General features: G+C 43.3%; 1 protein-coding gene across 1 annotated transcript; it reads right to left on the bottom strand.

Annotated features, from left to right (window-relative positions):
* On the bottom strand, window positions 1–25,379 carry LAPTM5 (lysosomal protein transmembrane 5). Its single transcript, XM_009963979.3, has 8 exons — window positions 25,062–25,379; window positions 16,016–16,109; window positions 7,170–7,246; window positions 6,334–6,462; window positions 5,686–5,811; window positions 5,067–5,162; window positions 1,747–1,839; window positions 1–783 (listed from the first exon to the last, which is right to left on the bottom strand). The coding sequence occupies exons 1-8, from the start codon at window positions 25,146–25,148 to the stop codon at window positions 709–711; spliced, it is 777 nt and encodes a 258-aa protein (XP_009962281.2). The 5' UTR covers window positions 25,149–25,379; the 3' UTR covers window positions 1–708.
* Between the last annotated feature and the right edge of the window lie 839 nt (window positions 25,380–26,218).

Here is a 26,218-nt window from a genome sequence, read left to right as displayed (position 1 = left end):
TTGAAGCCATTAACACTTTTTTTTTTAATTGAAACTCATCTTTCAAGTCACACTAAAAGCAAAAAAATGCAGTCAGGTGTAAAACGGCAGAGCAATACTGTGACAATTCCAGCATGTTGTATATTCTGGAGTACACACTATTAATCATCATCATAAGCAGACAGGATGAAAGCTGCACCGTAGTTCATTTGAAATCTTCATTCTTTTGCTGATATCTTTCCCATAGGGTCCTCATTAAAAGATGCTGCTTAGCATAGCTTCAGGGTTGGACTATCTCAGTGAAAAGGTTCCTGTTTTCCCCACATTCCACTTCCTAAATGTCTCAGCTGCTGAGTTAGATGTGAGACAGGTGAGAAACAGCATCTTGCTGGCATAAAGCAAGCCTGACAAGGGATTCAGGCCAGTGCCTACACTTCACATTAGCCAGATGTCAAAGGCCAGTGATGGGAACCTCTGTGGTGCCTGATGCCGAGTTTATCAAGATTAGCACTGCACCTTGGTAGTACCAAGTCAAAATTGCCGGTGTAGAACAAGGCACAAACTCCAGTGGTTCACCATCACTCTTTGTAGGCCCATAAAATGAGTTGGATTGTAATAAGCATTATACTGCTATAAAGTAAGGACTTCTTAGTGAGGCTGACTATTTGACAGAAGGGGTAAGAGGCACCAACAGCAATACAGATGTCATCTTCTGTCCGTGAGCGGAGCTTAGACTTCTACATAGGGTGGTGGGGATTCCTTGGAAGGCAACTCTAAGGCTTCCTCATACGATGGCAACACAGCCTGAAAGAGAAGACCATTAGTTATGCTCTGGGGACCATATGAAGGGTTTCAAATGGATTTGGTCTTGGGTGTGTTTCTCTACCTAGTTCAAAGCAGAGTAAAAGAACCACATGGGCTGTAAGATGTAAAGAGCAGAAAACCAGAAGATTTAGAGGTCAGTAGCACTTTATAACCACATAGCTGCCAGTCTTACCTCCTTTCTCCCAAAGTCAGGTTACAATAAATGGACCAAGGCCCTTTAATGTCCAGAATGTAAGCCTCATTGCCTAAGCAAAGAAGCTAAGCTCAGATCATTGCAGAGGGCCATGATGCATGCACACCAGGGACACACACTGCTGGCAAGACAAGGCTCATCATATTTGCCAAGTTTCAACAAGACAAATGCCTACACTTAGCATTCCATATTCTTCCTCTTTACTTTTCATCAGTATCTCTTATTTTTGGAAGGTCTTCCATATCTTTCCATTTTGTCAGAGCAGCTCGATGCAACTATTAAAGAGATCATCAGTAATATAAGGAAAGACACTGACATTCATTATTGAACAAACTGTTAAGATGAAGGGCAGTGCACCAGATCTCTCAGACATTGATCCAGTAAAAGTGAAGACAAACTTAATTTTAAAGAAGGGTAGCACTATTAAGCACAGAAACCAAAGTTCAACTGAAATTAAAACCACATCTCTGGATCAGAGAATACAAGTGATATAGTCCCATTTATCTGCTTTGCCTGAAGCCTGAGTTTCAGGTTCCTTGCAGATACCATTGGCTTTGAAAGATTTTATACAGAAGTAAAGTTAAAGGAACATAATAAAATTGGAATCTGATTATTACTATCTGTTAATGCACATCTGAAGGACTGAAGGATCTCTCAGACCACCAAAAGCAAAAGTAAGCATCATCATGCATCTTACCAGTCTGAACCATTACTTTTCAGGGTGTGAATCTGGAGCAACCTTTACTCACCTTTTCAGCTGCTTGTGGGTCAACTTTAACCTCCTCTCTCTTGCTGGCTCTAATATACTTAAAGCAGCCCAGGACACATTTGAACATATAGGCCTGAAAAGGAACGGGAAAAGGAAGTCTGCCACTGCATTGCAAGTCAACAAGAGCATTTCCACTTTTGCCATAAGTGTGCTATTGTCTCCCTCAGGGCCTTAAGTCAGTCTCTCTCGATTCTTCACTAGAAGGGTGACAACTCCATCTATTCAGAACAGTACACTGGTGTGGGAAGTCAATAGGACTAGTAATACCACTAAATAAAGAGCACATACTTAAGACCTCTGAGAGTGCAATGTCATTTGGTAGGAAAGGAAAGCATGTCTTTCATGTTATTTTTCTGAGCAGGCTGCAAAGTTTGAATGTCTCAGAAAAGCACCTTGGGCACAACATCCACCTCACAGAGATCCAAGGCTCCCTGATCAACTACAACTGACCTGCAAGGTCAGCTCATTCAACAAAATCCTACACTTGCAATAGTTACACTTTTCTGACAAGACCGCCTTGCACCTCATAGAGTTACAAGATGCAATAAATAGAGCTTTTCTGAGAAAAATGGATCGATTGATGGATTGTGGCACAAGCAAATAAGCAAGGCCTGTGAAACATACCATATTAAATAAATATTTTGCCTACTCTGTGCAGTGAGGCGAAGTCGTGTGCCTCTTATTTTTATTGGCATAAAAGTCTGCTTTAAAAACAGTTGGCATTTTCAAAGGAACATAGGGAGTTATATGCCCTGAGAACAAGCCAGGTAGCTTAGAATTTCCTAGAACAATGAGGACTGTTTGTCTTGACACAAAGCCAAGACAAAGAACGAGAATAAAGAATGAAGTATCTGAGTTGAAGGAATTCATCTCTCAAACAAAATTCCAGAGATGAAGAGGTAAATCCAAACTTTGACCACCTCTAGGGAATACTGTAAAAACCTTCCCTTTTCCAAAAGCCTCTTCATACAGAAAGCAAACATGCAAGACACTGAAGCCATCATATAAACTGTACAAAAACCCCCACTCATCCATGAAAGAAACCTCAATAAGTTAAAAAAAAAAAAAAAAAATCACAGAACAAAAAAATCCTTTCTTTGATTTTGATTCGGGAAGAATTTCCTTCAGTGACAACCCAGTATCTGCACCAAATTCAATGAAGTTGACTTCAGTTCAGACTGCTGCAAGCAATAGCAGGTTCAAGCAGAATACATTAGTACACAGAGCTTATGTAATGGCAGCCTGTGACCTTGGGATCATCCCATTACTGGCTAACTCAAAACACACAAGAGTCACTGTAGCATACCCTTCTCCACACTGAACTGATGAGGGAAAACTGGCAGCTATTGACATAAGTGGGTAGAAGCTTGTCCCTAGAGGTCAGGAAGTGGGCTCCTTCAGAAGTAATTATGTTAAACCCTTTCTTTCATTTCCCATCAGAAATGTTTTATTCCCCTTGGTTTCTACATTCTTATCACTGTGGTGGTGGAGGAGCAGGACTTTATGATACTGAGGTGAGATAAATATTACTTGTGACTACACAGATCAGAAGGGGAAACTGCTATAATGGTGCCATGTAAGCATCAGCTCTTTACTCCCGGTGAATACTTTGCATCAACTTAGACTTGAACAACTGATGATATCATCACTGGGGCTCTAGAAGTAAACATACAACCAGCCACCACACCGGTAAGGAGCTGTGAAATTGCATGAAGAGACTTCCACGTTGCAACAGGACATGTTCCCTGCAAAGGGTGGTGGTATATGGGAGAAAGGAAGGAGAGGAGTGTTACCATCCCCCTAACATTGTCAAAGAAATCTTTCCTGCTGAAAGGGTGGGCAAAGTCTTGCAGGTCTCATATGAGGTCACTGGCAGAGGCATTGAGTGGGGCAGGTGCCCCATCTCTTCTCCATCTGACAGACCAACTTTCAGCTGAATTGTGTGTGCTATGGTGTGGGATGCAGATAACTATTTGGGGACAGTAATTGCAATTTGGCAGGCAAACAGCATCAGATAGACAGAAACAACATTTTGGTATAAGAGCAATAAATGATTGTGATGGGTCGTTAAGCAAGGCAATTTATGCAAAAAGATCCTGGGCTAGTCCAGCATATTTAGATGCTACCTTGGTGTGGGCATTCAGTGAATTGAAGCCAATGTGCCCTAAATTGGACAAATGGTCTTTTTAGGTCTAAAATGTTTCATGTTGTTGTCACATTCAGCATCAGATTTTTATCACTTGGAAGGAATTCTCTTGTGAAAATAGTTTTACTACACATGGAAGACGGGAGAGATTGTCACTAGGTTTAAAGGATGGGGTTCATAATGACTTGTTTTGGGGAGTTTAGTAGACCAAGGTGTACTTGTGCCTGTCCCTTGTTTTTTTAATTATTGTTCCCCCATCCCTCCTCCTACAAACTCCATCACAAGAAGTCATTGCAAGTTAAGCAGTCTTGTGGCTAACCCTGTGAAAAATTCAAATCAACCAATTTGCCAGGTCACTGAGATTTCTGCTGAAGACCCACACTGCCAGCTGGGTTTCAGGGTTATCTCCACTCCTATTGCGCAGTTTATGCAAATATTGAAAGATATGATAAAGCCATGTCTGCAGTGCAATCATACAAGACACTCTACTCCACAGTGGCTTGTCTGACCACCTGGGAAGAGTCTGAATACAAAAATGTTTTCCAACTAACAAGTAGCATTTTTCACTGTGACAGAATCTGCTCAAGTACCTGGAAAGATATGGTTTTCTTAGCTGGTCTGAAACCCCTCAGTGAAAAACCTGTTCTCTGATCCATTGAAGCAAGAAGAATAGAAACCATCTCACAGTAGCGTTTTCTGAGATGTAAGCAGGATTTAGCAGCTCATGGGTTTTAATTAAATTTCAGGGTATCAGTGTGCATAACTCCGCTTAAATCAGAGCTGATACAGCGACTTACCCAAGTAGAAGATCTAACCTGCTGCTTAATGATCTACTTTATTTTGGCACACAATAGCAGAAGAGTTTCTGATATTTGTTTTCAAACATCTTCTACTTCTAGACATGAATGGGCAGTAAAAGTTTCTGGATATAAGAGAGATTTTTCTTTATAACTCACATCTGCATAAACCCAGTGATTTGAATATTAGACCTGCCTCAGACATGATGCTGAGGCACAGCTACTATTATGCCCAAGGAGGGAACAAGAAGGCTTTCCGATGTCCTGGCAGATTTGAGAGAGAAATAAAACCAATTCCTCCTATCTCCCAAGCAACAGAACTTCATGTCAGCCTCACTAGACCCTGCAGCCATTTACCTTCAGGAAGAGGACAGCAATGAACGCGATGGTGAAGGTGACCATCACTTTGGCATATTCCTGTGTTGGTAACTTCTCCAGGGTTGGCAAAAAGCCCTGTGAAAAGAGGGAGAGGATCGCAGTCAAAAACTTGTTCCCTCTACCAGGGTCACACAAAGTGGTGGAGATCAGCCTGCCTCTCAGAAAGGTGGGACAAGCCACCTTCCTTTCCTCACCAGAAGGAATACAGGGATATTTTTTCCTCCTACTGTTTATACACCTTTGGCAAAGATTTTCAGAAGACTATTTAAATGAGAACTAAAAGTATGACTGTTTAATAAAGATGAAAAGTTGATGCATTTTCAGTGCAGGCAGATAGGCTCTATCCAAATCACTTTTCTCTGCAATTTGCATCCATAAGATTCTTACAAGAAAAAACAAGGTGTACTTTTAAGAAACACATGCATAATCAAGCTGTCAGTCAAGAACACTCTGTTGGTGAGAACATATGGAATTTCCTCTTTTGTCATCAGAGCAGTTCCGAGATCAGAGAAAGTTTACTCTTGTCTTAACAGCCACTGAAAGAAACTTCATAGGGGTTCACAGCATGAAAAATCAGCCAAGCTTGCTCCTAACCTACCCCATTGTCTGAAGATTTGAGGCTGAGGTAGGTGGGGACCTCCATGTACGAGCTGCAGAGAGTGAGAATACTCAGGCAGAAGTCCAGCAGCTGCAGAGCCAGGAAAGGGATCTTCGAGTGTCCCTGCTGCAAGAAAGGCAGGAAACAAATTTGCTTATGATTACATGATTGCATTACTTCTATAGATTTTCCACATTTTACACAGGGCCAGTGCTTTGTTCACATTGACAAACTAAGCTATTTAATTCACTTAAACTAGCCAAAGTGATGAGCAAACCATCTTGCTGGTCTGATTGATACGAGCTCCACAGAAGAGGCCTCTAGCTGAAGCAGTATTATTCCTAGCTTATCTCTAGCAAACTCTTCCTTTCCTAGCATGGGCACACCCGTAACAACCTCCCCAGAGCCATGAGACAGAAAATAAAACCAACAGGAAGATTCCCAGACATGGAAAACTAAAGCATGTCCCAGCTCTCAGTAGTTTTCCTTACGCACCTCCTAGCCCCCAAGGATTGCACCCTGTCTCCAGACACTATAGAAACTACCTCGTCATGAAAAACCATAATGATCCTCCATTCCTACCTTTCGTGTCTGTCTCCATCTCAGAGAGAACAGAGAAGACCACCCCAGAAGTGGGGGGTTACTTACTGTGTGGCTCAGGGAGGACACAGAAGTGATCTCTGGGACTTGTATGTAGGAACTGAACATTGTGAGGAGGCTGAGGAGAAAGTCGATGACTTGTAGAGCAAGGAATGGGATCAGGAGACGTTCCCTTTTCTGAGAAAGAAAAGCAATGCCAGTTATTTCTGTTCTGAATGGGAGAATGGGACCAGCTATATTCAGCAATACCTGAAATGATATATATTAAGGTACTCCAAGAATAAGCACTTTCCTGGATTTTCTGCATCTAATTCCACATACTGTGGTGATAATTGATTCAGAAGCAATGAAGGGCATCAACATAGATTTTTTTTACCCCCTTGGAAAGTTTCTGTGAATTTTCACTGTGCGACATTTCCACGTGATGCCATCAAAGCTGTCTTTCAGCTGTCCCCAAAACTTAACACTATAGAGAAAGCTGGGTTCCCACACCAATGTATGGTCATTTCTTCTGAAATGGGAAACGAATCCCCAGTGTAATAGGGGAGTTACAGTTCCCCTCTGGGATCTGACTTGCAAGAGAGCAAGGAAATGAGGCAATAAAGCAACAGTTCCAAACCATAACATTTCCATCCTTAACACAAAAAATACTCTTGATGGAAATATCACCCAGATTTGGTAAATCTGGCAGTTAGCAGCCTTGCAGATGGGCCTGAGACTGCAAACCAGCCACCTTCCACCTCTGTAAGACAGTGCAGATGTTTATCTGCTTTTTTGATCATACTTCAGCATTTTCAGTGAGCACCCTTTAGTCCCCTCCTCTAATACCTCTTAAGTCAGAGAGGCCTCACCCAGCAGCTAAATACCATTTGTGGAGAACATACCTTCACCACACCAAGAAGGAGATTGAAACTGATGACAAACAGCATGATGATCAACAGGAAACTGGTGATGACATCAGCTAAAAGTAATAAAAGTAATTACCACATTACTAAAATCTGGAGCTTAATGTCACAATTCAGTCATACCTCTAAGGAAGAGTTAAACTGGGATAGCCTGGCAGAAAGAATTGTACATGTGGGAGGATGAATGCCATGCAGCTGGACAATAATCCTCCCTTCCCTTTCTACACCCACTTTTTCATTTGTCTTTAAAATTTCTGTTTCTTTGGCTGTTGGCTTGAGCAGGTTATCAGCTCAGGCACATGGGAGCCAAAAGCCTTTATTGCCTGGACTGAAATTTTAAGTATCCTAAGCTACAATATTAAGGTAAAATGAAGTAGAAAACAAAGCACAGTGCTTTTAGCTAATGATTAGTAAGTATGAGTTGGAAATTATTTTAAGACTCAAAGACAGACAAAGTAACCAACAGTAAAATCTCATGAAAAATCTGTAAGATTTTCAAGCAGACAAGAAGCACAAATTTTAACCACCCACTGCTGGAATGCATCACAGAGTTTTGGAGTGAAATATTTCACCTCCACTTTCTCTAGCTGTAGGATGCAATTTACCCATTAAAAATAAATGTGTGAGGAGAACAACATGAGACAGTTCTACCTACAGGGCTGAAAGTAATCTTTGTCAGCTGTTTTGGGTGCAGGAAGGCGATCTCTTACATAGATGTAGTTTCCTACTGAACAGTTCCCAGGAAGCAATTTTCCCTCTTGTTATTGCAGCCTGCCCTAGTGATGACTACCAAAACCTTGCTGGCACCGTACGGTATACACATTTGGTCTTCACAACAGTCTGGACAGTGTGAGGTTTTTTGTAAATTTGGTTTGCTGCTCAAAAAAAAAAAAAAAAAAAAGCAGCTCACTCCAAAGGCAAAACACTGCTACTTTATCTGCCTCTGTATAATGTACAGTCTTTCACAGTGCATCCTCCAACTCACTCTCTGATTTCTTTCTTATTGCTTTTACCTGAGTTTAAAATAGCAGCAGTCTGTGTGGGGTATCCAACTCCCAAATGCTTGAATAAAGGGTTTCATTTTATTAGAAAAGAACCAAACTTTTAACTTTTCTTACTATTTTAAAGCAACCGATCCTTTCCATAAGTATGCTTCTCAAATATCGGAAATTTTTGATTACTGGCTTGCTTTCTCCTCTGCCAGTTTATTTCACGGCTATTAAATAAATCTAGTGCCTAACTTTATTTTTGCCATTACCCATTTCACTTGCTTTCAATAAAGAAATCTAGAAATTGTGCTTTAGCCTGTTGGATCCCCGATATATTCCAGCTGCTCTGAAATCCTTCACCTCTCCATATTATCCATTTTCCCCCCATGAAAACGCCCCTCCATCTTCCCCAGCTTGAGTGTTTGCCTATAGCTTTGGTATCACATTACTTCTTTAGCGGGTGAGGGAGTATTTCAATGTTTGGGCATACACCAAAGGGTCCTTACCTCACTTCCTAGATTTGCTGACAACAGAAATAATTTAAAAAGATGTTGATGCAGAGAAACCCATCCCGCTTTTTCAGGCAGATAACACCAACACCGCTGTTTAAGGTAACAAAACATTTGCATTGGAACAGTGACAGCTATATCATAATTCGGCCAGCTACTCTGTTTGAGGGAGCCAACGCAAATAGCCAGCCCAAGTCAAAGGGAGAGCCATGCCAGAGAAGGGCAGACCTACCTCCCCGTGCTGCCCATGACACCTGGCAGGAGGTGGGCACCCATTAGATGCAGCAGCTGTAGCATATGCAAACTGTCAAGTACTGCCTCCAGGCTCTGCTAGGCAGCACGGGTATGGATGAACGGCAGTTGGAGAAAGGACCAAAGACGATACTGAGAAGCTCTGGAGCCTTTCCAGGGTTATAGAGGACCTGCCTGACAGCTGGGCTGAGCCACATCTGGCAGCAAGGGCAGAGGGCACAGACCGCAACGCTCCTCACATCCTTACTCTGCTAGCAGAGAATGCACTTTTTTTAACTTAAATGCATTGACAGAAAAGATATTTTAATTTCACGTGCTATCTTATCAAGAATTAGCAATGCATTTGAGTCTCCTCCAGAAATGAGATTTGCTGATGAGGAACCTTTGGTCTGAAAAGAAGCTCTGACCAGTACTGCTTTTCCTGATGAGAAGCCTCTTCCTTTCTGGGGCTCAGAGGGAAAAAGCCTTTGACGGGGCTGCACCCCTCAAAAGAAGTAAAAATAGCTTATCTCAAGAGGGTGCAGCACTACATGAATTGCTGCACATGGATGTGTCAGACATTCAAGACATAAGGAGGTGATCAAAGGTATCCAACCGACACTTAACCTACACCAGGAAAAGAGTTTTGGTGGCAGAAAACAAGAAAATAGCTTTTACTTATAATCTGATAAAACCCCCAAATGCAGGATCTGTTTACCACAAAGTAATAGGAATTGAAACACAGAAGAGGAATAAGTCTTAGGAAATAGCAAAGAAAGAAAACCCAACTCCAGCAAACCCCAGATGAGAACAGAGAGGGCAATGGAGAAAGGGCTTTACTGCAGAAGAGGCTGCTCACAGCTTCACAGCTCACAAGGGTGGTACAAGGAGCCTAAACTTCAAGGCAGAAAACCCACCTTTGAGAAGAAGGAGAGTAGAGATAAAGCTGTGGTCTGGTGCACAAAGAACCAAAGATTAACATGAGGACAGCATAAACTCAAAATGAAAAAAAAAGAGTTTAACAAAGACGATAGACTCAGCCTTTGTAGGAACAGCCATAAAAGGAGACAGTCCTAGTCCCATTAAACTCCAAACTGCCTGAAACCATTTTCCCCTGGTTTTTCTCCCAGACTCAGCCATCAGAAGTTTGCCCCTGAGAGGTTTTATCTCTTTAGCAAGGTGTTTCCTCAGATTCAAGGCAGCTGTGTTTTTCTGCCTCTTTCTACATGTTCTCATGCTCCAGCTCCCTTGGCAGGCTCACTAATTAATTGGGCAACTGGCCGTTGCTTCTGCAAGCTAATTGCCTGCAGAACCCAGCTGAATTTTCCAAGCAGAACCTAGATCAAAAAAACCCCTAAACAAAATAACAAAGAAAGAAAAAGCCCACAACCCTACAGACACAAAGGGAAGGAAAGAAAAGGAAAACCAAGAGAAAACACTGTCTGCCTCCTATTTGTTCACAGCAAATATAATCATCATTTCTGCTGGCAGTAAATCTCACCATTCCAGGGCTGTTTTAGTACCAGTGGATTTGATCTCAGTAATCAAAGATTTATTTAAACAAAATGACTTTGTCCTTTGTGGGAGCACATTTAGCAGATGGGCTAAAGGAGTGACCCCCTTAGATAGTGGTAGCTGCTGGCTCTCAGCCCTGTCTGTGCAAACCCTCCATGAGGTGGGAATGCAGTATGTGTCGCAGGGGCCAAATGCCACCTGAATACTCCGCAAGGGCTGGCAGAGTGGCAAGTTACCTTCCTGAACCAGCAGGAGATCCCTGGGGGTCCCTGGGGCTTGAGGCACTTGCATCCACAGCAGACCCTAGAGACCAGATTACTGTGACTAACAGGCTCTTTCCACACCCAGCATCTGTTATCCAAAAATATAAGATGTTAATTTTGAAGTCTCTTCAGTATTTCCCTTCATGCTTAGTTGGCCTTTGTAGGATGAACGTTTGTCTCTTTTGTACTTAAATACCCTCAGAAAAAGGCAAAAATTAGGAATCTTGAACCAAACTTGAGCACCTGTATAATTTCAAACACAGAGGCATCATTCTATGGTCTTACACTCTATTCCTCCTGCATGTTCATCTGGGTGCCTGTCTCAGGAATAATGTTTTCCTCTACAGCACCTTAAAAAGTAGCAGACTATTCAGAGAATAACAGGGTTTGTGCTTGTAGAAGGTGGGTTGGCTCTCTGAGGGCTGTTATTGCAAGACAAGAGGAAATTGTTGCAATAAAAGAAATTCCAGATAAAAGAAAGAAAAATCTTACAATAAGTGATGCAGTTTTGAACAGGGATGCAGAGAGGTTGTGGAATTCTAATTTTGGGGAACCTGCAAACCTCAGCCAGACAAAGTCCTGGGAAAGCTCCCCCAACTTTGGAGTGAGCCCTATTTCAAGCAGGAGGTTGGACTGGAGACTTTCCCAGATCCACCTTACTTTTGCTCTGATTCAGTGATTACAAAATCAGGCAAGGAAGAAATATTGCTCCTCACAAAGCCTGCTTCACTCCTGTAGCCCTAGAATAGCCTACCTGCAAGAATATTTCAGTTCCACAGCCACTTCCACACTGGCAGTGGTTCTTTATCGCTGGCAGAGTGTGGTGAAAGCTTGCCCGCTTTGGGGTGCACTTTTGGAAAAAAGCATGTGGGTGTAAACAGCAGCAACAAACAAATAAATACGCTTTTTCTTATTCAAATTCACTGAGACTACGCGAGTCTTACAGACATCCCAGGGATTTCAATGAGAAGGAATATATGTGCTGTGAAGAAAATATAATTTTTCTTGGGGAGGTGGTGTAACCAGAATTGGGGCATATGACAGAGCCTCATAGAGCTGCACTAATTATTTGCAGTGCTAGCAAGCAGTACCAAAAAACCCCACCCAAAGAGGAAGAGAGAGTATTTATTGCCAAATGTCTATTTTTTATTAACTTCACATTAGGGTTTTTTCCCTGAATATAGCCAGGAGGGACATTGAATGAGTCCTAATATTTCCCATGAATGCAAAGAAACCCCTTTGTATTTTATGGCCCAATAAACTGGCATGGGAAGAACAAACAGGGCTCATAAAGCTGTGGTTTAACAGTTGCATTCACAGATTGTCAAGGATGGCAGTGACTTGATTCTGTGTTGCTGATAAGCTGCAGGGAGTTGTTTCTGGATGGCGGCATTCAAAGGATGGGCAGGACCAGCAAGGGAAAGAGGCCTCCCAGTCCCTTTAGCCGGATTCGCTTTTCATCGAGGAGGGAATATTTTCTGCATAGGAAATGGTATGCATAGGATATGGCATATGCTGTGCACACAGGACTTCAGGCATAACTGAGGTATTTTTCTTGGCTGACTGGACAGAGGTTGAAACAACTTTTCCAGTTGTACTTTGTCCACAGCCCCAATTTTTATAGTCATTAATGAAAAATAAAAGTGATTAACACTCATACTGTACACAGGCATGAATTGAAGACATCCTAAAGATCTGACTTATGTCAAGCAGTGGGGTGTAATCTTTTCAAGGCAGAAAACCATTCCTGTTAGCAGCTTAGAACTGGTAAGGACGTTTTAATTGAAATGCTTTTTGGGGGATTGCTTTTTGGTTTTATTTTTCCATCAGGAAAAGTTAGTCTGCCAAAGCTCATATGCTTTCAGGAATGAAGCACTGCCAAGAAGACTTTTGCTAGGAATGCTTCTGAGCTCCAGGACGAGATTTCTAATAGACTGAAAATGGGGGAAGCTGCATGGGAAATGCTCATCCAAATTTCAGCTATATGTGAGATACAGCATAGGGATGTGAACCTTATTCTGCCAAATTAGAACTGAATGTCCCAAATCACCATGCAGCAAAGTTTGTCTCCTGTTTCCTCTGCCTGGCCAAGTTAATCTTGTGTTATTTCTTAAATATTAGTTTGGTAGTACATTTAGATCTACTTTAGATTAGCCAGCATCCTGGCATTGACCACACTAGGGGTGAGAAAATCATCTTCAAGGCTCCCAAAGACAAAGAAGAACCTGGGTCTTCTTCCCATTTTAGACCAATATTTTCAGCAGGTCTTATATTAATTTCTCGGTAAACTTTAACTGAAAAGCAAATTTCAGAGGAGCACTCTCAGTCCTCTGCTGCCTGTGGCATCTTGTAAACCAAGACAGCCAAGAGTAGCAGGCTGCATTGTTCTTCTAAGGGCGGCTGACCCACTCACCCTTCCCATTACTCTGGCAATTGCAAAAACCTACAACAATCCCAATTCTCCTTCCCCTCCTTGACCATACCTGTGGAAGTTGAGGCCCATCCCATACCTTTTTTTAAGGCAGCAAAACATACTGCTGAGAAATTTTGAGAGCACTCTGATTCCCTATGAAGAACTGCTATATGTATTTTTTCCTACTGTATCATGTGAAAAGCATTTTCCCATAAACCTTGCCTTGTTTATATTCTTGGGCCATGACTAGAGCATTAGCATTATATATTCTGAGACGTACTTTAATCTGGCAGGATCTACAAATAGAGCAGCAGATGCTGAGGGCATTGACAGAACCTCTCCCCAAATTGTTCTCCAACTCTTCCATCTGGGTTTTGAAGTCAAATTGAACTTTTTGTACTGCTTTGCTGTATTTCTTCCCTGCTCGTTTCTGGAAATAGAAGGGTTGCACTGTGTTTATTCCAACTATAATCAGAAAACACAATCTCCCAAGCAGATCCCTTTGAAATGCTTGGGAAGAGAAGCCAAGTGGAAGTGCTGGGGATTTCATTATAAAATGTTCCTTTTTGTGTAGGAGGCAGTGGAAGGGTGTGGGGGGGGAAGACTTGTCACTTTGCTTGTGTGGGAAGAGGGGGGGTTGTTAAAAATGGGGCCAATTTCACTCAGAATGGTTCTATTCTTAAAGCAAACCCTCCAGATTTTCAGAAATGCATGTCTTGCTTAGAAATCATATAATGGTTTCATACTGAAATTATCTGAAAAATCTGTCTCAATGATTTGTTTCTTCTACTTTAAAGAATAGTTTAATTAGATACTTGAGGAAAAGTAAAAATTATTGGCCTCAGATGATCTTTCTGCATAAAATTATGAAAAACAATTGTCATTTTTATATAACTGTATCTGTGGGGAATTATTCTGATCTGTAAATATCATGTTCAGTTTCCAGCTGTTCAGATTACTATATTAGTTAGAATGCATGTATGTACTCCACCATCAGGAAAAAATATTTCCAACTATGCCCGTGACCAATAAAAAAACAAACCCCAAAAAAGGGAGAAAGAACTTCAGGTCACACTTGCATCATGTTTTTCAGTTTTCATCTGTAAAATTAGAGCTAGAAATATATATTAAAGAAACGGAAAACTGGATTCTCCTACCTATGTAGTGCTGATCCCAGCTACCTGGAAAACAGCCGGGTTTAGAGCCTGTTCAGTGTATTGCATGTTTCCCTAGTGGGAAAGCTCTGCAGAAAGTATTTACCAAAGCAATCATCGTGCAAGACTCCACTGGGTGTTGAGTTGAGACACAGCTGCAGAGGGATCTCTGTGGAGCACAGTTAAGCAAAATAGCCTCCAACCCACCCAGTTTGGACTGATTTGGAAATAGTGGCCTGTGTGAGAGGTGTGAACCGTAACAGCAGATCCTTGCTTGGTGTCCTATTAGCAGGACTCTCCCAAATTTCCATTTTCCGCTTACTGTTGATGCCTTTGAAAACAGCCTTGGTGGATCACAGTGGTGCCTCCTAAAACCCAGCTGGTCTCTTTTGAAAAATGTGAACCCATCTGTTATCAATAACTTCACCCAGACAGTGACTATGCCTGGTTTGGTGCTTTCCACTATGTCTGGCTCCTACCTCGGGGACAAGTATATTTGGGATATGCAGGAATCTGCTGTACTTGGTTTCCTTTTCCTCCACTTACAGGGGGCCTCTCTGTGCACGCTTGCAACCTGGGGAAGGACACACTGGAAAAGCAGCGAAGAGGCAAGTCCTTACTGCTGTGACTTGCATTTTTCTCTGTAGGGAGAGACAATGCAGGGTGTGGGAGCTTGGTTTCCGTCTTTCTGCACACAGCAGAGAAGGGTTATCTCAACTTGTGGTTTTTATACTGAAAAGTGACTAAGAAAAGAAGAAAGCACCCTGTGTTTGTTGTTCCAAACAGTTTCAAGCAGAATTAGCTTGGTTAAGTAATATTTGAGGTTTGGAGAGTTGTTTTCTTTTCAATGGCACTCCACACGAGATATCTGCCAGGTCTTGAAAGCTAAGCTAGATTCTTCTGAGCTCAAGCTGTAGGAATTTAATCAGCCGTGATGAATGTGATGTTTGTGACTGTTTGTGGGATATGAGACAGCCTGTCTGCTTCTTCCAGACAACCAATGTTCTGCAAAAAACACCAGGGGGTGGGAAAATCTGGGGGTGGGGGCCAAAGGGATGGGGGGAAGGAAAGAGAGGTGGAGTGGTATAGCTCTCTGAAGTGCCTTCAGCTATGAGGTAGGAGACCCCTGCATGGCATGATGGATGATGAGAAGAGAATGGCTCCATGGCATAGAGGGCAGGGCACTGGAGGCAATGTCAGGTGGCTCACACACCATGGGATGTGGTGTGGGATTGTGATTTCTCCCTGCTCCAGAACCTCAAGGTCTCTGGCCAGACTAGGTCCACTGAGGAGCTGGTCAGACACGGCAGTGTTTTCCTGAAAAACGCCCAACATGTAAAGGAAGCCAACAGTGTGTGTAAGGCTTAATTGATCTACAGTTAGTGAAAAGAAAGAGAAGGGGAAGCCGGGATTGTCAGATTAATGCAAAGTATACTGTAGAGAGTGTGGGAAGGCTGAAGGAATATGATAGTACTGGAGAGTTTATGGCTGCGGGCCTGATCCACTGAAATAAATACAGGTTCTCTAGGCTCCACATTCGTCTGCAAAAAAACAACACAGTCATGGCCTAAACCAAAATCCAAATCTTTAGAGCCTAGATTTTGTCTCTGGATCTGAGCTTGTGGCCCATCTACTCTGAATACCCATTTCCAGTATTCTTTGATGAAAAACAAAGAGGGACCAGTGCAGGATCTTGGGCTCCCTCACAACTCCACAGACCCTTGCTGCTTTCCAGCATTCCAGTGACCTACCAATTCTGTAGTAATCCTTGTCCAGGTCTTTGCAAAAGCCTTTCCCACCTGCCACCTCCAGGGAGTACTCAATCAGCAGCAAAATGCTCATAACCTAGGAGAACAAAAGCAAAAGACACAATTCAGTGGGCCTTGAGCCAACTTCCTATCAATAAAGTTGTTTCCAGGGAGCATGCAATGGCCACAAGTCCTAAATGCAGGATGGGTCTCCAAGTGAGACAGTCATGAAGGGTTTAAAATCCTGTACAAGGAAATATTGAGGCAAAAGTTATCAGTTAATGGTTTGGGTTTAACTGTCTTTTTCTGGAAGCTTTTGAAGGAGGATGGAGGAATTACAAATTAATGAGGATTTTTTTAACATTATTTATACAGAAAGTCTTGGATTTACATTTTGAAATTACATTTTGCTTCAGAATTGAGCTAAATGTAACAACAGTATTTTAAAATGTAAAAAGAAACACAAAAAGAATGAAGATCTCTCCGTAAGTCTAGCTATTCTACTTCATTGACAAAAATATAATTTTCCTTCTTTTATTTGAGAAATGTCTCCAGATATGCTTTTTTCACATTGAACCAAAATGATTTCCTCCAAGTTTCCAAATCGGACTATCAAACCCCAGACTCCAGGGTTCATTCCATTCGGAGTTTAGCAAGCTGTGAGATGGAGTGAGGTCTAGAGCTGTGGTCTCAGTCCTATCACTGAACTTCTATATCCAAAGAGTGATGATCTGCAGCAAAAAAACAATTTCTAACCCCCAGGTTAGGGAGAGCTCCAAATGAGTGTGGGGCACGGGGCAGTCAGGGGCTGCAGAAGAACTCCATAAGGCTGGAGACCTCATGGAGCACCTCAGAGAGCAAAACCAGGGTATTTCCGTGCAAGTATAACCAGAAAACAACTTGCCACAAGACCAGACAGCCCACCACATCCCTCCTGAGGACAATCCCACCCTGCCAGTGTGTACACTACAGACAGAACATGACAAGGGGACCAAACTTGTTGCGGATCCAAGAACAAGAAGTCCAAGGCCACAGTGGAGCAAATAACACCTCTTGGAGTAAAGGACCACTCTGATGCCATTTATTGCTCTTTCATTATCTTACTGACAGTTTCAGCACTGTATAGTGAGATGGCACACTCCTGACAGCACCATGAATCTCACCTTGTTCATCACTTCCTTCCTTGTTCTCCAATATCTGCTCTCCTCCCTCATGCTTGGTATGTCTTTCATTTCTTCTGCATTTTTAGGCTGTAGCAAGCTGGAGCATAGCATGGTCTGCCAGTCCTATACCTACAGCTGCACTTTCCCAAAGCAGCATAGTGTATACTGTGTTATTTTTAAATTGGCTTAACAGTGTGGGTGACTGGAGAGAAAGTTTGCTGCTAAGTTCCCCAAGAATGCAGGAAACACGGGCTTGTCACCCCACAGCTGCATCTCACTATCTGGACAGGCTCTCTGACTTTTCTGATGTTGTGCAAAGAGCTGCCACTTCTTCTCTGCCTGAGATTTACCCCTGTCAGGAGGATCTCTTGCCACAACAACAGGGCACAGCCTCAGAGCAAAGAGCAGAAGTCAGACCAGGAGAAATGCATGGACCATTGTGCCCTGTGCATTTTTAACTCAGAGATGTGGGAACTGAGTCTGCAAGAGAGGAAATCCTGACATGTGCAAAAAATGGAGAAACCTCTGCCAACATGACTCTCCATCTTCACCTCACTAACACTGGGTCCAGCATTGGGAGCACCCATTCTGCAGACTACCAGGGACAGGGACCGTCAACAAAAGTACCATTAACAGAAGCACAAGGGGTTGTCGTGAAGAGGTGAATGAGAGAAGCCATTTTATCTGAACTGCACAACCTCTGTCTGTGAGTTATCTGAACCCCACACTGAGGCAGGAAGCAAGTTTGTGTCTGCCACCAAGATCAACACAAGCTCAGGTACCATAGAGCTGAAACAACTTCTCCACAATAGCTATAGCAGCCTTTCATTTCAACAAATGCTTCAAGAAGTGATGCAGGCAAGGAGGAAGCGGAACTGCTGTGGTCTGCGCTCGTGTTTGCAAACTTTATGTGTGGGAAACAACACAAAACCAGCAACTGGAGGGTGATGAGGCAAACCTAACGGTTAAGTACGCAGAAGAGAGAATATTTTTTGTCTTTTGCAGAGCACTGGATGGAGGTGCAATATGAGATCCAGACAGAGTTCAGGCAGGAGTAATGTATAGTCAGATGGGCTAGGGCTGACACTGCAAGCAAACAAAACAAAGAAACATGGAAAGAAAGGCTTTGCATTGCCCCAGAAATGGGGAAGGATGTCTGGGAGGGGTGGCCTGCAGCAGAGACAGGAACTGAATGCAGACTCTCCCATTGTCTCTGCATTAGCTGCAGAAGACCTAGAAACTATATTCAAAACCAAATTAATCAACTTTTTGTGCCACAAGCTGCAAGTGCAGTTTCCAGAACAGCTCTAGCTTTGATTCTAGAGTGAGCATCCACCAAGTCACGCTTTTGCTGCAGTGGGGACTGGGACCCTGTGTCCCACTATGAGCCTTCCCCCTGAATACTGTCTAGAGTCTGAGTCGTAAGAAAGGATGTGTCATGTTTTTTCCTGGCCTGTCTAATATCAGGTTGTTCAACAGCTACATGAGACACACTTTTTTTTTTTTTTTTTTTTTTTTTTTTTTTTGCCATGCAGTAAATGAACTTTGCAATTTGTTTGTGAAGCTGATAGGAAAAGGAGAAACATCTAGATCTCATTACGTGGGGACACAAGAAAATGAACATGGATTCAGTTTAATGTAACAGAATTTAAAGTCCCATGGAAACACTGAACCTTGTCAAGGATGAAATTGCATTGATCTGAAGTTTCTTTACACCTGACCATCTCCCCTGGGATGTAAAGGATCTCTTAACTAACTACACATAGAGATCACACACTGACTTCAAGTGCCTTAACTTGTCTGAGAGGTTTCATGTACATGCTCCTGAAGAGATTTCACTTCCCTTATTGCTACTGTCAGTCAAACCCCTCAAATGTCAACATGGGAAATACAGGAAGAAATTGCTTTTTCAGGTTTCTGTTAAATGGAGGCTTGAGCAAAATGTATGACCTGAGCCCTAAATATCAGTTTCATTCCTGAAAGACAAATGAGTGGAAGCAGGACATCACATCCCAAATGCTCCTACCCCAGATGGAATTACAGCCAGAGCAAAAGCAAAGGCTAAACTTCAGTATGAAGAACTATCTCTAATGTCTGTCAAAGAGAGGAACATTAGAGCAGAAGTGTCCCTGGTTTCCTTGCAGGTGTTGAAATGAGCCACACAACTATACCAAATGCAGTCACATAAAATAAGTACATGTCAGATAGAAAACCCATGTTCAACCTGAAAGATTAAGGAGAATACTTTTAAAGAGAAAGTTAGTTTAAGCTTTCCATTTAAAAGGTCTTTTGCGTAGAAAGAATGATCCACTCAACTGCAACGAGATAAAACAGACAATGATAGGCCTTTCCCTTGGTTCTCCATCACAAGTGCTGTGTGAGGACCAGGACATCTCTCCATCACCCGACTTTGCCTTTCACATGCTGCTGCCTTGCATGTGACAATCTCATTTATTTCTGTAGAGAATATACATATAAGGTGATGAAACCTCTACAGTGGGCTGCTTGCCTCAATTTGAGAAGAAGGTAGAGGAAGATTGATGCAGTGTCTGCTTGGCACTCCTTGCTCCCCAAGACTGTATATATTCCCACTCAAGATTCACCCTTCGGCTCCAGAAGAAACCAAAAGGTTTCCATTTCAGATAGACAGGACTGCCCAGACAAGCATCCAGTTCCCTTTCTTATTGCTATGACACGACAGGAGAGAGGCAAGCTTAAAATACGAAATTTCACTCTCCAGAAGTCAATTTGCAGCTGGCTTGGTGTGCTGCAGTCTCCCAGCCCCTCCAGCAGCCAGACTTTCTCATTCTATCTCCTATAGCTGCAACTTTTGGAGGACACCTCTCATTTTGTTGCTGTTTCTATTTAAAAGGAGTGCTTCAAATTCCTTGGTAAAAGATCTGTAACACCAGGAAATGAAGTGACTTGGCCAAATAGTGTAGGACTGAGGTAGAGCCAGTCATTAAATCAAGGTAACTAAATTGGGGGTGTCTTGCAAGACAGAATCTTAATAGCATGACACACACAGCCCCTGTTCCCTGGTGAATAATTTTGCTGCAGTTGAGGTAGGGTTAAATTGCTGTTAGAGGTTGTGTCACGTGTAATTTTTTTCTGAAATATGTGCAGCTTGACCGATCTCCAAATAATGTTTCTTTATAGACATGGCCTTGGTGTGATGAGTGCTTCTTTTTCTTTCACACTGAGTGTTTCTGCAGGAAGAGCTTGAAGCCATAATGAACAGAGGTCACTGGGGACAGTGACATGCTGCTCCAACAGTGTATGAGGTGCTGTGAAGTTTTCTGACAGCGTTACACCAAACAGGTGACACCCAGCACTTTGAAGGCAAATAACACCACATATAACTGCTGTACTTTCAGAGCTTCACATTTCCTTACTTTAATTTAAAAGTGGCTGTTGTGGCAGGGTAGGATGAAGTGGGAAGTGGTTTTACTCCCATTTGGTTTCCTTTCAAAACATTTTGTCTTTTCCATCCTGCTGCCTCCTTCTCCTCGTCTTGTTTGTGCAACAGAGGTGCTCCAGGATAAGGGAACAGCACTGGGTCTGCTGAACATCTTGGATCAGCCACAGCCTGGTGAAAGCTCAATGAATCACAGCTCTGTACGAACACAAATCATGTCCACAGGTGGCAACTGGACCTGAGAAAGGTCCCAGAGATGAGACTCTGCTCCCTGAGTAAAATTTAAAGAGCTGTTGAAGAGAAGAGCTCGTCTACGACTGAGGCCAGACCAAGGTACGGACGTGATGCTTTCTAAGACCATTGTCTCTAATAAAGGTTTAGTAGCAAATGAATTGCAGGTTTTCTGCCCATGCTGTATGCACAGAAGCAACTTTCCAGCCTTGTTCTTGAAGCTAATGTCAAATAAGTGGAGGTCTGTTCACACCTGGGAGGAGCTGATGAGCAGAAGGACAAATTCCTCCATGCTTCCTTTGAAAGTCACCTGCAAGTCAGCTCACAACACACAGTGAAGCTTTGCTAATCACACAACTCTGTCCCCTCCTTGTTCCCCTGCTTCTCCTTCCCCGTTTGTTTGAGAATGTCCACGATTTATTTCAACTGTCTATGGAGAGATCAACAGTGAGACAAATCTAATTTATAGGAGGACAAGACATCACCACAAAGCCTGATAGCTTGTGTTTGATGGCATTACTATCACCCAGCATCACTACAATTCATCATAGGACCCACAGCAATAATTTATATTGATACAAACCAACAATATTGATGTAGCAAATCATCCAAGTCGCTGCTGAGTTATAAATCCCCTTTTCTTTTCCCCTCCCTCTGCCCAGCTGCAGTTATATGATCACAAAGGTGAAGAAGAGGTAGGGAAAAAAATGGTTGCTATTCTGTGTTATTTCTTAAAGAAGTAAGACACGACAACCATCTCCAAAAAAATAAACTCTTTTCTAAGGGGATCTGTGTAAAAGAAACCCACAGAGATGATACAGTAGGTACAGACACAGTGGGACTGGCAGGCACTTGGGGAGTGACAGGCTCCCGTATCGCAGTGATGGTCACTCTGTCAGGAGCCAGCAGCAGCAGGGTTGAAGAGCTGCCAGCTCAGGCTGCCCCTGCCCATTCCCTGTATGCTTTATTGGATCAGCCCTGGTCTTCAAGAGCATCTCTGGTTCCTCAATCTAAACCCAAGTTTCATGTTGCTAATGCTCTCTGGCACCACATGTCCTGCACTTATCTTGTATGTCATGCTTGTGCATACCTTATGGTAATCACTATTCTGTTTTTGCAATGACGTTCCACAAACTTTCAGAGAGTGACCTCAAACCCTCCTGGCCACCAGCCACATCCAGCTGGTCACTGCGACGGCGGCTGAACTGCACAAGAGCTGTCATTTAGAGACACAGGGCTGCTTCCTATTCAGGTAGCCCTGGCACTGGGGACTATCAATGTGGGCAGAGGGAGAGCAGAGCAAGGATCCAGCTGTGGCTCTGCAGCATCCACTCCAAAACCACAGTGAGATCCCATGCTGAGTTGCTGTTGTTAGTTGTCTGTCACCAATCCACTCCAGAAGGGGCTGACCCCAAGCCAGGCAGTATCCCTTGGCTTCAGGGCCCAGGATCAGTCCTTTACCCTCTTTTAGTTAGTGATGCAGAGGATCTAAGTGTTTTGTCACAGGTACCTATCCTTTTATTTATATAGGATAAGATATAAACTACAGCTAAGTAAACCACACATAATTTTTGATTTGAATCATGTCTCCACTGCTAACAGTTAGGAAAGGGACAACATTCACAGCAATAAAAAAGACTATATGAAACAGCTTCTTCGCATAGAAAGCCCTGTTACACTAGAATTTGTCAAACATGGAAATGATTGAAAAGGAAATGTGAGCAGAACAGATCTGAAGATTATTAAACACAACAGCTAGTAAACATGATAGTTTTCATGCAACCTCAAGCTCAAGAAGTCTCTGATGTACTGACTGCAGAGGATGCACAGGGCAGGGATCACTTAGTACCTGTCCTGCTTCCAATACCTTCTCTAAGCAGCCGCTGCTGGCTGCTGTTGGAGACGGACTGGGAGGTTGCTGGACTTCAAGGCTGACCCAGGACATCTGTCTTACAACTTCTGCCTTTGCCATTTTGCAAAGAAAAGTTGTTTCTTTTGCTTGCCCTCAGTGTACCTTTGAACCTCTTCTGCAAACTCTTTTCCATGAACACTGTGAAGGCTCACTCCAAGGCTCTCTGCCTTTTGCTGTTCAGAACTCACCTGGTGCCTTCAACAAACACACAAAATTTTTTTGAAATAACACATATGATGTCACCGGTAATTAAGTTTTCCCTGTTAGCCACCAGCACCAAAAGGTGGTGTCTCATTCTCCTCCATCACACAAATTTGGAATCTCTGTTGTTGTTAGTAGCATCATGGTGAAACACTTATGAGAAAAAAGTGCCCAATTCAGAGCATTTGCTGACTTCTGAGAAAGACAAAGGAGGCTTTTTTATGAATGACCGTCCCACCTAGGAGAAAATAATTTGTTTTCTGTATCTCTGTTTCACCACTGATAACAGCTCACATTGTATGGCGTGCTTGTAGCTCTCTGGAGAAAATGTGTTGTAGTTCTCTGTCTTGTGTTTCCCACCTTTGTACAGACTTTTAATTTTTCCAGCTCCTCTTCAGATCTTGGCTATGTTTCCTAGTAGGGTCCCATTTCTAAACAGTTCATGACCATCCCTTTGTGATGGTTATATGTTTAATTGGTTGCCAGAAATTGCTTGTGCTCTGTTGAAAACTCTCAGCTTTGATATGTTTCAATTTTTGTGTCTTGGGGTCATGAGAATGCACAAGAAATGCAGCAATTTATTTTTCTTTAAAGCAGTGAGATTATAAGCTTTGAGCTTGTGGTGAAAGAGGAGTAGCCTGCCCAATGTGTAATCTAGATGTTCAAAAAGCAGAAGGCAAAAAAGGTTGCAAAATTGCATGATTCTTTTAACCAATCTCAGAATATTTTTGAGGTCTCTAAATGATTAAAATGTGACATGGAAATACCACTACTGTGCCTGGCTTTCAAGTAATGACAGGGGAAAGATGTTGGCAGTTACCTGGCATGAAGATGTGGTGCATCCCTGGCATCAGGGCACGAGGCACAGCCGCCCCCTCACTCGCTGCCTCCAGCAACCCACAGTGCTGCTGACTCCTGGCATGTTTATAAAATCCTATCATTCACTGAATGCTTTCCCTCTATCTTACTATCCAAAAAAGCAACTAAGCTATCTCCAGATTTCTTTGCCTTTCACTTCATGAGTTGAATCCTCCACCGCTATATGGAGGCATGACATCGTGGAAGTCAAAGCCATTAAACCAGCATGTCAGACCACTGTCTTGGCTTTGTGTGAGTGAGGAAGGGGCTATGGTGCAGTGAGGATTTGCTCAGGCAGCTTGCATTGCTCCTGCTGCCCCAGGAAAGCAGACTGGTGCTGCAGGGAGACCACGGCATGTCCTTCCCCCGTGTGTCACAGCTGCCACAGCTGCCATGCCCAACACGTATTTGCAGGCTACAGGTCCCCTCACTCCACTTCCCCTGTGCAAGGAATGGGTTGAAACCCCCCATGAACCGTTACCACCCTGCAGGCTCCCAACTCATGTCTGTGCACACCGAGCACAACAGGTGGGATTATTTTAAGTGCCTCCGCTGTGCAAGAAACCACATCCTCAGTGTGACTTCAAGCCAGCTGAAAGCATGTCTGTGCAACCAGGTGGGATGGAAGAAATGCCCCTCTGGGCTCTGCTGTCTCTGCTTGCCACCCTCTGCACCCACCCCTGAGCAGTTATGCTTGCTGCTTGGCATCTGAACACAACCGCAGATCCAAACAGAAACCAAAACAGTGTATATAGTGTCCAACTGGTCGTAGACAGAGGAATGAGGCAGCTTTTCCCCCCTGCCCTTTGCTTGCCTGGGGCCCAAATCCCTCCTCCCTCCAGTGACCCATAGTTCAGCACTTTCCAATGTGCTGCCCAGTTTCTAGCCAACAGGTCCAGGTAGACTGAGCCCTGGCCAAGCTACACACCCCCTTCATGGGTACTCCTGTATTAAGCTGCAAGGGAAACACAGGAGGCAGAGCATGTTTCCATGAGCTCCAATTGGTAGATCCAGGGAAAAAATAGTTAAAAAACCCTCCCAGTACAATAAATTTCTTCCTGCCCTTTACTCCCTCCTGCTCCCTGCCCTTTCTCCTCTTTTGTCCATCCCTCTTAAATCATTGTTTTTTCTCTTTTGGGAACACAGAAGTCAACAGTCAGGAAACCTTGTGATCTGCAATGATTACAGCTTCTGGAAAGATTACACCTCCATCTCTCTTTTCTCGTCTCCCTCTCCCTGTCCCCCCCTTTCAGTCCCGTCACTTACCATGTGGAAGATCCCTAGAGCGACTGTTGCTGTCTTGATGTTGAAGAAGCAACATTTGGGGGGCACAGTGGTCATTTGGGCAGTCATTTTCTGATCCCTCTGCACAGCCGTGAGTTAATGAGGTTGAATTTTCAGCAACCGCCCCACTGAAAAGCCAAGCAAGCAGTGCAGCTCAACTTCCTTCCTGGTCTTTAAATGTGTTAAGTCATCTACAAAGTCACATGAGATCTTTGGTTTCTCAATAATAAGGAAAGAAAAATTGTGTTGCTTTTCTAACAGATCTTTAACGGCTCGCACATCCCAGGTGGCAAATGTAAGCACAAATGCTGCTTTGAGCAGGTGGTGTCCAGTGGGTGAGGTGAATGGGGAGAGAAGGGATCCGAAGCAGGGCGCAGCTTTGTCCTACAAAAATCATCAGAAACAAAAGCAGGGGGCCAAGAATTTCACCTTAAACTTGACCCGCTGTTTTTGCAGTGAAGCATCCAAATTCCTCCGTTTGAAGTGTCTCGTTCCTTGCCAGCAAAGTCACCATTCCTTGGAAGTGCTCCTGGGAGCCGATGCTTGAGCAGCCCTGGCCTCTGGGACCAGAAGGGTGGTGGGACTCCAAGGGTCAGGGTTGTTGGCTAAGAAATCTGCAGATTTGCTCCCGGTTCCTGGCACAGCTGATGTGATTTATGTTAGTCAGTTCCTGGAGAAGAAAAGCGACAGAGACCTAAGCCCTGTGTCTTTGTCACCGTGCAGGATGTCAGACTGTCTACCCTTGCTTGAACTTACTAAAATGTGCTCTTTGCTATTTATTGATTATCATTCTCATCGAAACCATTTTTTTTTCCCTTCTCTTTTTCCCTTTCCCCGCTCTGTGGGACAGAAAAGTCATATTTTAGATCTTCTGTGGAGTAGTTTGGCCTGAGTTTCTGGCTTCCTGGGAAAGGTCCGGTATGCCACAGCAGGGCAGCAGCTCTCCAGCAGGTAAATGCAGGTAAATGTAGTGAGGTGAGGGAGCTGGACACAACTCAAACAAACTCTCAGGGGGGCTTGTGTGCCAGCATGCCTGGTTTCAGCATCCCAAAGGTACTCACTGAGTTTATTGTTTTGTGCTTCCAGGAGCATTCCTAGCCAGCATAGCATCAGGGCCTTCAGCGCGTAGGCAGAGAGTT

The sequence above is a fragment of the Tyto alba genome, unplaced genomic scaffold (assembly GCF_018691265.1).
Source record: "Tyto alba isolate M040663 unplaced genomic scaffold, T.alba_DEE_v4.0 Super-Scaffold_20, whole genome shotgun sequence".
In the NCBI taxonomy this organism is placed as follows: domain Eukaryota; kingdom Metazoa; phylum Chordata; class Aves; order Strigiformes; family Tytonidae; genus Tyto; species Tyto alba.
The sequence above is the reverse complement of the archived record's forward strand: the minus strand, read 5'-3'. Positions and strand labels throughout refer to the sequence as shown.